Raw genomic sequence first — 14,468 nt, 5'->3', positions numbered from 1 at the left:
CTTATTTTTTCTTATTTTTTGGATAATCCTCCCTACTATAAAGTGTGCTGACCATATAAGGAGTTCCTCCCTGTCCCCAGTGAGCCCCTGAAGTAAAAAAAACCCTAGTTTCGGTTTGGGCTTTGGGTGGCAAAGCTTTCATCCAATCAGGATGAGAGGGGCCTTCCTCCAATCATGATCGAGTGGGGCGGGCCTTGGTGCACGTGCTGTTGGTCTGTTGTACTTCCCCCACTGTAGAGCGTGAATGTGCACATCTTGTTACCAGGACGGACCGGGGTTTTTTCCAAATCACCCACATCACTGAATGCTCCTTTAAGCCAAGTTTGCCAACAATGTTTGCGGTCGTAATGCTTGCTGAACTCTGTCAAGTTACAGTACCTTTCTTCTCTTGTTAACTAATATATATAGTATATGTTGCTATGGTGTATGGTTTATATAATTAAGTAAGTTGAATCGTTTTATAGCCAATTTAGCATGAGACATGTTCAGCAGAGAGTGTTTCGCACTAGGCCTATACTATTACTATAGAGCACCGAAGTCTGACGTCACTTTCAGTAGAGGGCACCAACACACAGGTTCGTGTATTTTTTTATTTGTATTGAAATCTCCATAGGGCGATTTTATGTCGCTTCATATAAGAACTGTGTTTGAAAAATAAACCGACCACCCCGTCCTTTCTGTCAGGGGAGTGGCTGTGCGTCGTTAATGATGTCCATTCATATTTGATACAGCCAGTTTCTGGAGAAAATGGAATTAATGTGACCGCAAAAGCCTTGAAACTACATATGAATGCAATGTCGCTGAGCATATACGTCACGCCCAGCTGTCAACATATTGCGTTCCTGAGATTCCTCGTTGACGTAAGCTCAGCTGGTGGTGACTCGACTCGTACTAACCACGATACATTATATGTCGTGTATATATATACATTAAAATTAAAATAAATGTAATTAACGTTCAGTTTCTGTTGTGCGACGGGCTGCGGGCAGATGCAGCCTACCCGGAAATGTAGTTTCTGGGTTGTTTGGCTCGTTTCTAACGCTTATTTTGTTACTCTTTGGGTATATTTGTACATTTCCACCTTCAGTCGATGCTTCATATCCATATGAGTGAAAAGGCCGGGGTGATCGGTTTATTTTTCAAACACAATTCTTATATGAGGCGATCTAAAATCCCCCTATGGAGATTACAATGCTTATAAAAAAATACACAAACCTAGGGACTGGCGCCCTCTACTGATAGTAGAGGGCAGTGACGTCAGGACTTCGGTGCTCTATACAGTGTACAATTTGCAATTTAGGCTCTGTCTTAGTCATGATTATGAGTATGTGTATGTTTTTGTTGCTTTATTTTCAGACCATACTGTCACCGGTCATGTCAAACTGTCTTGCCAAGAAAGTGAAGTAAATTCAAGTCTATAAGCAAGGTGGTGGTCCATTGTGTTTGTTCTGACCGACATCCAGGGGCGAGTGCTAATCCTTCCAACCAGTATACAGTCCTTTCAGTAACCCTCAGCTACAATATAACTAAAACTATACTGTATGACTAAATATACTGACAATTTCATCAACAAATAAAAACGTTACGGAGGGACTACATGCAAACATACTTATTGATTGATTGATTGAAGTATTTATTAACAGTTTGCAGAATTACAGTACATTTCAAGCACAACTCACCACCCACCGTTTGTACTTACACTGTAGATAGATAGCACCATACTGTATACACAAAATGGAGAAGACATTTTCAGGTAATTTCAGCTAAATTACCTACACCACCCTGAATGACATGTCATACTGTAGGGACCTGGTCATACAAATTCGTGACCACTTTTACCGACGGATGTTGTTGTGAATGTGTGTGTAGCAGCTAATAATAGCCACAACACTAAAGATGCGATCGACAACGGGAGGTAAGAATAAATCTATCGCGACTAGCGACTGGACCGCGGAGGGCCGTCAAACACAGGATATTTTTTTTATAATTAGGCGGGATGATTTAGATCGCAAGTTATTAACGTTTTAAGATTTCCGTTGTCGTCGGCTAAACAGGGGGGGAACATTTTCGATGATGTGTCACGGTGTCACTGTTGTGCAACACCGAGGATTGCGCAACAAGCGCATCTAGGCTGTGGAGCGATGCGACCGGTTTTGATATCACTAATTTGCCGGAGATTAATCAATTTCCGTCTCGGGCACATGACCGTTGCACTTGAACTTGACGGTGATTTACGCCATGGGCCATTAAACTCCACTACAAGGTCTGAATAAGGTGAGATGAATTAGCCTGGCTAATAAGCCAGACTCAAATCACACTGTGTGTGGTCGGCTGATTCGGTCTGGCGTAGCCATGCAGGCTAGAGATGAATGCCTGCTGAACAGATGTTAGTATATAGGGATGTAAGGATATATCTTATATCTGCTTGTAGATCGGCTAAGAAGAGTACCTCAAGTTGCCACGTATTGCTGTACTTCAATATATTTTGATGAGAAATATTTTTAATGGAATATATTACTATAATAATATATTATTGGGTAAAATATACCCATGTTTAGTGATGTTTTGACAAAAGTTATGTTCATTGGTCTAGGCGGGTTAAAATGAATGGGACCATAATTTACTAAACGGAAACGCATATTGTGATAATTGAATAAAATAAAATAAAATAAACTAGCGATTGAAAACAAAGTATTCATGAAAATGCTTACTAAGTTAATAAAATCAAGTGTAAAGTCCGGCCGAAACTTCATTCACTTGACTGGAGTAAATATGCTTCTGCAGCCAACAGGAGAGGAAACAGCAGCGACATCTGTTGGGCCATTAATTAGAACTGCATGCTGATAATGACTTGGCGTTTGGCCTCAAATCCAAAGCCTTCTGACCAGATGGTATAGTGTTGACTGACTGATGGGCGTCATCTGCGTCTAGTCTAGTAGTGTACAGTAGGCCTATAGCAGGAGGTCACCAACAAGCCCTGGGATATGTGTCTCTGCCAGCCTAATCCAATCCAAACTGCCAAGCCGCAGCTGTCAAAATCTGGTTCATCACAACACTCTGACTGTCACGAAAAAGACAATCCCGTGATTTTAGTAGCTGTATACAGATATACAGATACTCTGGGTGAGGAAACGCCATGTGTTAAACTTACTATAGTCAAGGACAAGGTCAACAATTCAAAATAATGCTGCATTGAAGCATGTAAACACAGGCCCACAAGCACATTCAAACACGCGCCCACGCACGCACGCGCACACGCACGCACGCACGCACGCACATACACGCACACACAAACAATTTATTTATGTCCACATAAAGGAGAGCATACAAGGACACAAATATTGGTGCAGGTTACATCCACAAAATGATGGCATACTGTATGGTCGTCATGATACAATAAGCATGTCACTCAGTAGCCTACTCTATGGGTATAAGTAGAAGTGTCTCCACTTATTATCGTAGAGACAGCACAGTACTTTGCCAGCCTTTTTGCCTCCTTTTTGAGCAAGTTGTTGGAACTCTCTAACTACCGGTATGTGGTTATATCCTATAGGCTGCCAAATATAAAAACAAGCTCTGAGATTGGTATGTAGGAGTGGTTGATATTTAATGAACTTGGTCATAAAGGCTTCCTCTAGGCTAGGGTCAAAAGTGCAGGGCTATCTCTAATACAGACTATTTTCTCTGAACTCTTCATAAAACACAACAACATCTGGTGTATTAGCTGTCAAAGATGTCTGGGTTATCACAGAGATGGAGCATGGATGAAATGACACAGGAACGTTTGTGCATTCTCACTGTAGATGCATGATCACTCGCACGCACGCACGCACGCACGCACGCACGCACGCACACACACACACACACACACACACACACGAAAATGAGTACGAGTTTCAGGCTTACCGGGAAGTAGAGAAGCAGCGCTCCACATAAAATGGCTTCCATGAGGATGAGGCCTGACGCTCTGATACCCTGAGAAACAAAAAAGACGAGAGATGTTCTTCTTTCGATGCATTCATTACTGATGTGGTACAGTACGTCACTTTGTAATAAACAGTTCTGTTCCAAAAAATAAGATGTTTTAAAAATCAGAAACATGGACAACAAAATGATTCATAGCACATTATTTCATAAGCTATAGCAAACAACTATAACCCTATATTTAGAAAGCATCCGTCATTTTAGATTTTTTAGTTGGCTATTCAATAATAGCAGATATACAAGCTCACATCGTGGCACACACTGTGAGCTTTTATGTCTGCTATAGCTTGTACATCTGCTATTTTGTTTGACCTTTTTGGAAACTACTGATTCAGAAGGTATTTGTAGAATGGGCCTCAGCTCTTACTGGGTTAACCTGAAGTGACGGTTTTGTCTATAGTGTTTAAATCATAATCCAAAACTGACTTATTATTCCACACTGTTATAAAAGGCAGTCAACCTTTCCTTTGTTGTCGTTTGCAAGAATATGAACTACAAACTGAGCTGTTGCCTCAAGGCCATTTTAATGGAGGGCTCACCCTGTCAGACTATTTCTATGCATGTCTTGCATAATAACATACATTGTGGTGTAAAGTAACTAAATACATTTACTCATCAAGTACTGTAGGCTACTTAAGTACACTTGAGGATTTTATTTGAGTTACCAGTTACTTTGTAGATTTTTATTACAAAACAATACATTAACCATTTCAACCCTATACATATTTTGGCCATTTCAGACGATCTATTTTCAAAAGATCTTTGATATTATGCAGAATGTTCTCTTTTAAAATGAGTACTTTTACTGTTGGTACTTTAAGTACATTTTGATGCAAATACTTTTGTATTTACATTTTGAATTTCCAAATTTTACTTGCAACCGCGTATTTAGATTGCAGTATTGATACATGCAATGATGATCGAAACAAGCCTCTACTTTTTCCACCCCTGCGCATAATCAGATACATAACACTTCTCACTCTAATTGACAGGATGCTGGAGGGCAGCTTTCACTGAGCACAAGACAGCTGTGCATCCATTCAAATAATACACTCACACTGCAAGTAATCTCATTACAGAAATAGATCTATAATAAATAATCAAGCAATAAAAGCAAGCATAGGAGCCACACAGTGGAACGACCTCGAAACGGACAACCAATCTGAGGTCTTTCAAACAGCAGACAAAGGCACGTCTATTGGAATAGGTTCCCACGGTCATTTGTATAGGATACTGTAGATAAGGGGGCACTTGCTTTATGTTATGTACATGTACTGTATTATGTTACTGTTGTGTGTTTTGTATTGATTTGGAAGAAATTGAAGATGATTTTTAGTTTTACTGTCCATTATGATATAATTGACTGGATTCATCATGTTATGATGAAATTTAAGACATTTGTTATTTTGTAAAATGTCATCTATTTGTGTTAACTTTTTTTTTTGGTTGGGTGATTATGAAGGACTTGAGTTATAGACAAAACAGACAATCCGGGCACTCAAAGGTAAAGGAAGGAATAGCCTTTATTTAATTAAAAGGCCTTTTAATTAGGAAAGGGTATTCTTCCTTCAATGTCTTGATCCTGTTTGATCCGTGTGAGCACCTTTTATAAATGTTTTACTATAGTCACTTTTTTTTTTATCTCCTGTGAGCATGCACCTGGTTACTCTTGTTTTTTCAGACTTGAATTATGTTTTAGGAAAGGTATTTTCTTTTTTTAGCACATTTCCTTATGCAATGCTTGGGGGGAAAAGACAGAATGTTCTGTACGTTTTGAAATGGAGTTTGAAAAACAGAGTTTATATTTTATTTTATTGTACACCAATGCAAAGATGCAATGATGCAATGATGTATATGTTGTGACCTGTACAGTAAGTCCATGTGGTCTGGGCACCTTTTGGTTCAGAAATAAAGCATCTAGTATTTATTGGGTCAGACACACACAGACAGCTTGGTGTAACACAGTAACACAAAGCCTGTTGGCCGCTGTCCAAGGTGCTGAAGTGGAAGTGAGCTGATAGCAGTGTTGATTTCGTCGACTAAAACTATGAGGAAAAGATGTTCGTACAAGTAATTTTACACTTGGTTGCATGCTGAAAATAGCAGATCTACAAGCTCACATTGCAGCATGATGCTTGTAGATCTGCTATTTTCAGCAAGTGTAAAATCAGTCATTACGACGGGATAAAGGCCCACCAAAATATTTTTTTGTCGACAAAATCAACTGTAGATTTAGTCGACTGAAATCTTATGATATTTAGTCGACTAAAACTAGACTAACACTAAAACATTCCAGGTGACTAAAATGTGACTAAAACTAAATGAAAACTACTCAAGAGACTATGACTAAAACTAAAAGCAAAATTTGCTGTCAAAATCAACACTGGCTGATAGCGGCCGTGCTGTTTGGAAGTGTTCCAGCACTTTGTCACCTCACACAGTGTGCCACCACCTGCTAATTTATTCCGAGGGCTTTGATGTCCATATGGTACAGAGAACAGAAAATGTGCCGGATGAAAAACAAGTTTGAAACAGAAGTTCTTAAGATCTTTTGTCTTATTTTACAATTATTTTTGAGTAAAACCATAATGATGATGATATACAAGCAAGTGCGGACATCAAAGCCCTCTGTTGTATGTTCTTGCCTATGATTGCTATGTAGTATAGGCTTCAGCCTACTACACAGTTTTTGGTCTATGTTTTCAAAGACAAGAAATGAAGGCATTGTAATGAACGTGTTGTCTCTTTTTAATGGCCCAAATTAACTACCACTACGTTGCGATCGATTGCCAAGTACCTTGTTCCTGCGAAAGTGGTAGACGATCACCATGCTGATGAAGAGGAGCAGCATACAGAGGCACTGGGAGTACAGCACCACCATGCGCAGGGCATTGTCACCTCTCGTCACGCAGGGAGTGTCGTCCTTGCAGTAGGCGCAGCCCTCCTGGCAGGGGAGGCAGTCGTTGGACGAGCCCTCGTCCGCGTTGGGACCGCTGTCTGCGGCCTTGCCCTTTCGGCCCATCCCTGGGGACAAACAAAATTGTGGCTAGTGTGGAAATCAATGTACGTCAACGCACGGTCAATTCAATTCAAGGGAACTCTATTTGGCATGAGACGTTACATAAGTTTCGCCAAAGCATGTGTGAAAACAAAATACAAAGGAGGAAAACAAATGAAATATCATCATGTGATAAATGACGCATGGCATCAGAATGACATACTCAGCGATACCAGCTTCAGTATCGTCATCTTTAGCGATAATTTGGTATGGTAAATGGTGCATTTATATAGTGCCTTTTATCCAAGGCGCTTTACATAGATTGTGCATTACATTCACCCATTCACACACACATTCATACACTGATTGCGGCGGAAGCCATGCAAGGTACCAACCAGCACATCGGGAGCAATTTGGGGTTCAGTGTCTTGCCCAAGGACACTTCGACATGTAGACAGGAGGAGCCGGGATTCGAACCGCCGACCCATGGATCATTGGACGACCTGCTCTACCTCTTGAGCCATAGTCGCCCCTGATGTATGGGTATCGGAACGTATCGTATCGGTATTGTCCGATCAATTCACATTCATTAAAATGATTGTTTGTGTCATGATACAGTCACATGTGAATATTATGTGGCAAGAGAGGGAAAACATGTATGGGCTGTCAAGGCCAGAAAGTAGTTTTTGCCACTCAGTAGGGCGTGCAGTAGGCGTTCCCGCATAACTTCCGGGTATGATGAATTGATGATGATGTCACCCGCATACCCACTATAAAGCGACTTGTGATTTACGTCATCTTTCAGGGTATAGGTGAAGTTCAGAAAACCCTTCCCTGGATGAATAAAGGTGTACAGGAACAAATGGAGCTGGTGGGACTATACAGTATGTGTACTGGAGGCACACTAGAAATAGCACTAGAGATGGCAGTGATGGAAGAAGTACTCACATGTTTTACTTGAGTAAAAGTATCAATACGGCAATGTAGATATACTCTGAATATGCAGTATAAGTCCGGTATTCAAAATGTACTTGAGTAAAAGTACAAAGGTATCGGCATACATCAAAATGTACTTAAGTACCAACAATGAGTGTGATTTTTTAAATCACACCCGTGTGAAGTGAGGGGCGCTCTTATCGTCTTACAACATTGAGGAGCCAATAAGAGACCACTATGTTTACCCTGACATACAGTAGGCTACAGTACATACCCAACCGACTCGATCTCATTGCACCGATCACAGTACCTTTTACTCACCCAAGATATCATCAATACGACTCAAACTTAATACATTTAATATACTATAATATATTAAAGTCAAACTCATGTTGCTATGATTAGATGATGTAATGATGATGTAAAACAAACAGTGTCAAAACAAACATTACATTCTCTTTATTGTTAATGGCATTTAATGTTTGTGTATAGGGACAAGATGACGTAGATTTTCTCTTCGTTGTCAATGGCAAACAAACACTGTGTAGTGTACTTAATTACTTTACACCAGTGAGAGATGGCCATATGTTCTGCTATAGAGTGTGGTGCGGTGTATATAGAGCGTTTAGACTTCGAGCATTCATATCATAGATAGAGCCTTCACTGGGAACAGCACTGTCTCAGAGATTTGCAGGGATGTTGTGGCTTTAAAAAGAATCTGCCCTATTTCATATATTCCATAGCTGTGATGCTGCACATCATTGATCCCCCTGAATGGAACTACTTATCTCCATACTGTAGCTATGACTCATACTTCCCCTTTGGTTCCCTGTTCCTGCAGCTGGCTGGCTGTCAGAGAGCTCAATTCACCCTTTGTCAAGTCCCGCCCGTGGTTCTGCCCCTCTTCGCACCCATTGGTTGCCGTGTCATGGTTGGACAAAAATCGTCTCTCTCCATCCACTACCATTGAAATAACAGGTTTTTCAGTTGCTTTGTATTGATATTCTGTGCATTCAATTCATATTTTAAACTTGGTGTCAGTAAAAAGGAACATCACAGGTGCAGCATGGTGACTGGGCTTATCATGTTTGTTTTTTGTTTTTTCCAAAAAGGATGTTTTAGCAAATTCAACATAAACTAGGCGGAACCAGGGCGGAACAAGGCAGAAGAGCCTGCTGGTTAGTCAGTCAGGGACCAATCAGAAGGATGACAAAGGGTGAATTTAACGTCTCACACATGATTTGCAAAAATATGGTGAAACATATTAATTTTAGGAATGTGAGCCGAAGCTGTGTCTTGCTCCACACAAGGTTGTCAAGGATGTCCCCATGTTGTGGATTAACCCATTTAGACCTGAGGCTGATTCTACTAATGCCTTCTAAATCAGTAGTACTCAAACTTTGTGCCAAGGACCCCAAAATGATATGTATTTGATATGTATGTATTATATGTATTTGATACTGTATGTATGTATTATATGGAATAACATTATTCTTCTCTTCTGGGGGTCCAAACTAAGACTATTTCAGATGGGTGTCCGTGGCCAAATACAATTTGGGGGTCCTTGACTTTTTGAGAACCACTGTATAGGGTAAAGACAAGTGTAAAAGTGAGACGAGTGATGTGTGAACAATCAGATGTCACGTGTGTGTGTGCGTGTGTGCGTGTGTGCGTGCGTGCGTGCGTGCGTGCGTGCGTGCGTGCGCTAGGGCCGGGTGATAAGACTTACATGAAAAATCTATATCATGATTATTTCAAACATTTGCCTTGATTACGAAGAATTAACCTTGTCCTATTTTTGCAACATATGAGCTTGTAGTGGTTAATCAGATTAATTAATTTAGTCATAAATTATAAATAATCTATTCACATTTTTGTATTAATATGTAAAAAACATTCATATAGAAAAACCTGCTTCTACATGAGCAGGTCAGCGTCATTATTGGTCAGACTCACCCCATTACTCACCCTGTCCCTATACCCTAACCCTCACGTTGTTGGTCAGACTCACCCCATTACTCACCCTGTCCCTATACCCTAACCCTCACGTTGTTGGTCAGACTCACCCCATTACTAACCCTGTCCCTATACCCTAACCCTCACGTTGTTGGACTAATGCGCCGTCGGAATTACGAGCGGATCCCACATGAGCAAGATTAAGTGTGTTATTGGTTCTAAACATTGATATATTTTCTCATAATTGCCCAAACATACTGTGAGCGGAGGAGAGTAACAAGACCACTGGGATTTCATACTGATATTTCAGGACCAGTGGTGATCCAAGATCAATGGAATTCCATAAACAAACAGCATCTCGTTATTCCCAGACATCCTCACAACAAATAGAAAAACGAAACATAATTGCAGTCGATATTCGCTGTCGGGCAGAAACCCCTTATTTCAACTCTTTGTGTTTTTTCTTAAATTAACGCCCTACTTGCGTCATCCTACAGCGTCACACAAAAGCATCAAAAGTAGCACATCCACAAGCTCGAAATGCTGCGGGAAGCATCGCGTTTCTGAGCTTATGGATGTGCTACTTTCGCTACTTTCTGAATCCTGAAAAATAACAGTTTCTGTACTATTCTAGTACACTTCTACAAGATAGTCAGGATATCCAAGCGTAGTCAATAATAATAATAAGTATTATGAATTGTATTTTTATAGTGCTCAAAGCACTTTCCAATTCACTTTTCATTCATACATACAGGGGAAGCAATGAGTCGATATTTCCAAGTTCCACTTGATTTTGGGATCGTAACTCACCTGCTAATTATACCATATTGCATTTTGAAATGCAAATAAGTTAGAAATGAATTTTGTACAATTAGGAAAATAAATCACAAAGTACTGTAAATTGCAGGCTTGTTAACCAGCCATAAGCTATATCTGCCATAACAACATAACCTCCAGCTGGGTTAAAACACATCATCAGCCTTCACCTTGTGCATGCACAATGTGCATGTTGCTGCCAAGGTAGGTGTGCAACTGTGCATACATCCTCTATTTGCAGAATAAAATGGTCTATCACACATGTTATCTATTTTTATCACTCGATAATAATGTGCAGAGAATAGGGTGGTTAACTCGGTGTCACCAAACAGCATGTGCTTATATTATTAATGCAAATTATATATGCCTTCAATCTCCTTCCAATCTCCTTCCATTATGTGTGAGGGGCGTACTTATTACCAGGAGAAGGAGAAGTATGTATTACCATACATCCTCATCATACATCAGCCAATCAAATCATCACATTCCGTGCTACAAACACAAACACGTGCTACAAACACATGCTCAAAAACACCTACACACAAAGCTTTGCATAGGAGGGCCCTCAAACACAATGCTGTGTTTGTGTTATAGGAGGGGGGCCGAAAAACATAATAGATAAACAGAAAAGAGCTCCTAGGCTCATGCATGCCAGAGTAAAGTCACCAGGAACTAGAAAAAGTGCCCTTCTGGGCACATGTCTCCACCAGGAGGATAGGATAGGCAAAATGTTTAGGAGTAATATAAACATGTTTTTTCTTTTTCTTTTTTTTCTTAGCCAATCAGTGTAGAATCTGAGAAATCCAACAGACTCGTCTTGATCACATGACTTGTGTACCGATTTGCGTGAGATTTGGATGAAATCTGTGCGACTAACATAAACAATGTGTTTTCCAGAAATCGGCCTCATGGTGGCGCTATAACCGGCAGATGTGGAGGGATGCAGGGAAAATGTTTTTCCATGGCCTCTAGGGAGTGCGCATACATAAGTTGTATACAGATCGATGCAGTTATAGGTAAAAACAGGAATTGCTCTGTTATAGTGCCACCGTGAGGCTGATTTGGAAAAAAATGAGTGGCATGTCATCCTCGGCCTAGTGGAAATGTGCGTGCATAATTTCACGGAAATTGCACACTGCGTTTGGGATTTGTGGCATTTTGTTCAAAACGGACCAATCATGTGAGCTTTGGAAGCCAATCTTAGCCAATCAGGATGGAAGATGGGAAATGGTGCAGATCCGTGTTGATCACATGACTATGGAGATAGTGTATACCGAATTGTGTGATGTATGGATAAAATGTGTACGAGTAATCTACAGAAATGTGTTTTGCCTAAATCGGCCTGATGGTGGCGCTATAACAGGTCGTTGAGGAATATTTGGGGCAGAGGTTCATCGTTGGCATCCAGGGAGTGTGTGTGCAAAGTTTGGCATGGATTGGGCCAGCGGTGCCGGAGATTAGCTGGTAACAGACGGACGGAAGGAAGGAAGGACGGACGGACACACGCACACACACACACGGACGGAGTGCAAAACATACTCTCTCCCCATGCCTTCGGCCTGGTGGAGACAATAAATTACATTATCTCTGTAGACTGTATAGGGATAGGGATCCCAAGAAAATACCAGAGAGCACAATTTCAATTTTCAGGATGGGTGGCAGGTGTGAAACAGGTGATTGACTGGTCAGATTGACTTACGTGTGAAGCCGTTGACAGCTACTCTATTGGGGTGATAGAACCCTTTCTTGCAGTGGCACTTGTACTTGTCCAAGACGAACCCGTGGCCCCGGATCGGCAAGCACTGCGAAGAGAAGAGTTATAAAAGGCACATCAGCTATACAAAGATAATTAGTGTTACTTGAATAGACTTCAAAATGCATATTTTTCACAAAGTAACTGTCAAAGACCTCTCAAAGCTTTCAACAGTTTGTGGCTTGAACCTGCAAATCCTTTTCTTTTTTTTCCAGGGCGGTCTTCAACAGGGGGTCCTGGACCAGTAGGGGGTCATCAGAATTACTACAGAGGGGACTCAACAAGGGGTCCCGCCCTGGACCAGTAGGGGGGTCATCAGAGTTACTACAGAGGGGACTCCAAATCTTTGTCTGATTGGATTCTTTTCTTTCTCTTTTTTCCACATTCACCACACAAGCCAAACCATAGCATCCCTAGTCTGAGGGTAACATTGGCCAAAAATAGCAGATCTACAAGTGCATACAGAGCAAAGGGTCATCTAAGGATTGAGGGTTTAAGTGGATAAATGTCTGGAAAAACAAATTAATGAACACAACACTGATGATCAGAGCCGGACTTACCGCTGGGCTAGGGTGGGCTGAAGCCCGGGGGCTAATTAATTATAAAATTGTAAAGTGAAATCCAATTCAAGTGAAATGTGTGTATTGTTATTGTATTTAGTTGTATTATGGTTAAACCATTGATAGCTTCTGCCTGCCTGCCTCTCTTTTTAGGGGCCTGGGTACCCCAAAATGAAAACAAAATAGCCCAAATCGGCTCCGCCGCGCGCCCCAAGGGGGGCCCTCAAATTTGCTCCAGCCCGGGGGCCCTCAGCAAGGTAAATCCGGCTCTGCTGATGATAGCACCGTCAAACAACACGATGTTATACAATATGTAGTTGGTGATGAGTTATGAATGAATCCACCAACATACTCCAGCTTTTCTGGGTCTGTTTCGTTTTGTTTTATTACATACAAATTAAAAGTTAAGTAGGCTACTGTAGCCTACTTAAGTACAATTTTGAGGTACTAGTAACTTACATCTCAGATCCAAATATTGTACTTGTACTCCACTACATTCTTTTGAAAACTAGTTGCTAGTTACTTTGAAGATTTTGATTATTATTACAAAATATACAGTACGTTAACCACTTCAGCCTTTGCGTCGCATCATGATGCATTGTGAGCTTGTCTTTTTTTATACATTATTTTGGTACCCTACTTTTAGTAAATGTTGATACCATCAAATTTTTGTACTTAAAGTAAAAAAAATTGAGTACTTTTTCCACCACTGGATGGTTGTGAGATCTGCTGCCTATTATATGGTGGCAGCCTAACAAATAAAGCATGAGTAATCTCTCCAACCCACGTCATCACAACAGTCTGCCTCTGTACATTTCCACGTGTCTGGAGTGGAAGGAGCAGCTATTTCTGTCCATTTCTCAAGGTCCTGTCTGTCCGTCTGCATTCGAAAACACATAGAGCAGGTCACCCAGACAAAAAGAAAAAACAGTGTCCGATAACAGTGTGACTCCCATGTGGACTGTGGACTTCCTGTGGCCAACCTGTGACGTCAAGTCAAAGAATGGAGAGTTTTCCTATGCCTTTCCGGAGCTCAAGGTAATTACCAGGTTACAAGTCGGCAACCATGTTATTCAGACAGATTCTTTTATACACACACGCACACACCACTGACTGCAGCAGCCCTCCAGTGGTGAGTGATTGTGTGTGACAGCAGAGGTCATGAATCATTGACGAAGGGAGTCGGGACTACTGGTCCCACTGAACTCTCGGCTCCTTGCTTCGCACAATTAGCTCTGGTCCATATAGCGTTACAAGGAGTTATCGTTAACGCTATGGTACTTTCAATCCTTTACCCTCACAACGGTATAGCGCAGCGGCCGCAGTCGATCGTCTTTAGTAAAAAAAAACTCTAAATACACTTTCGCTACTCACCAAAATAAAGATGGTTTTAAGATGTTGAAAGTCTACTTTCCTTAGTGGGAACACTCAGCGCCCCCCAAAATACACCTTTTGTCCAAAAAAA

The 14,468-nt window shown here is 41.0% G+C and overlaps 1 protein-coding gene across 1 annotated transcript in view; it reads right to left on the bottom strand.

The window, feature by feature from the left end:
* Positions 1–14,468, bottom strand: part of gpr158a (G protein-coupled receptor 158a) — a gene marked incomplete at both ends in the record, with an annotated part of 92,056 nt that overhangs the window by 33,807 nt on the left and 43,781 nt on the right. Inside the window, 3 exons of the mRNA XM_079489324.1 lie at positions 3,907–3,975; positions 6,782–7,008; positions 12,390–12,492. Coding sequence (XP_079345450.1) covers positions 3,907–3,975; positions 6,782–7,008; positions 12,390–12,492 — 399 coding nt within the window. The remainder of the gene's footprint in view (positions 1–3,906; positions 3,976–6,781; positions 7,009–12,389; positions 12,493–14,468) is intronic.

Source organism: Electrona antarctica (genome assembly GCF_951216825.1).
Source record: "Electrona antarctica genome assembly, chromosome: 20".
NCBI lineage: Eukaryota > Metazoa > Chordata > Actinopteri > Myctophiformes > Myctophidae > Electrona > Electrona antarctica.
This window is presented reverse-complemented; position numbering and strand designations above follow the sequence as displayed.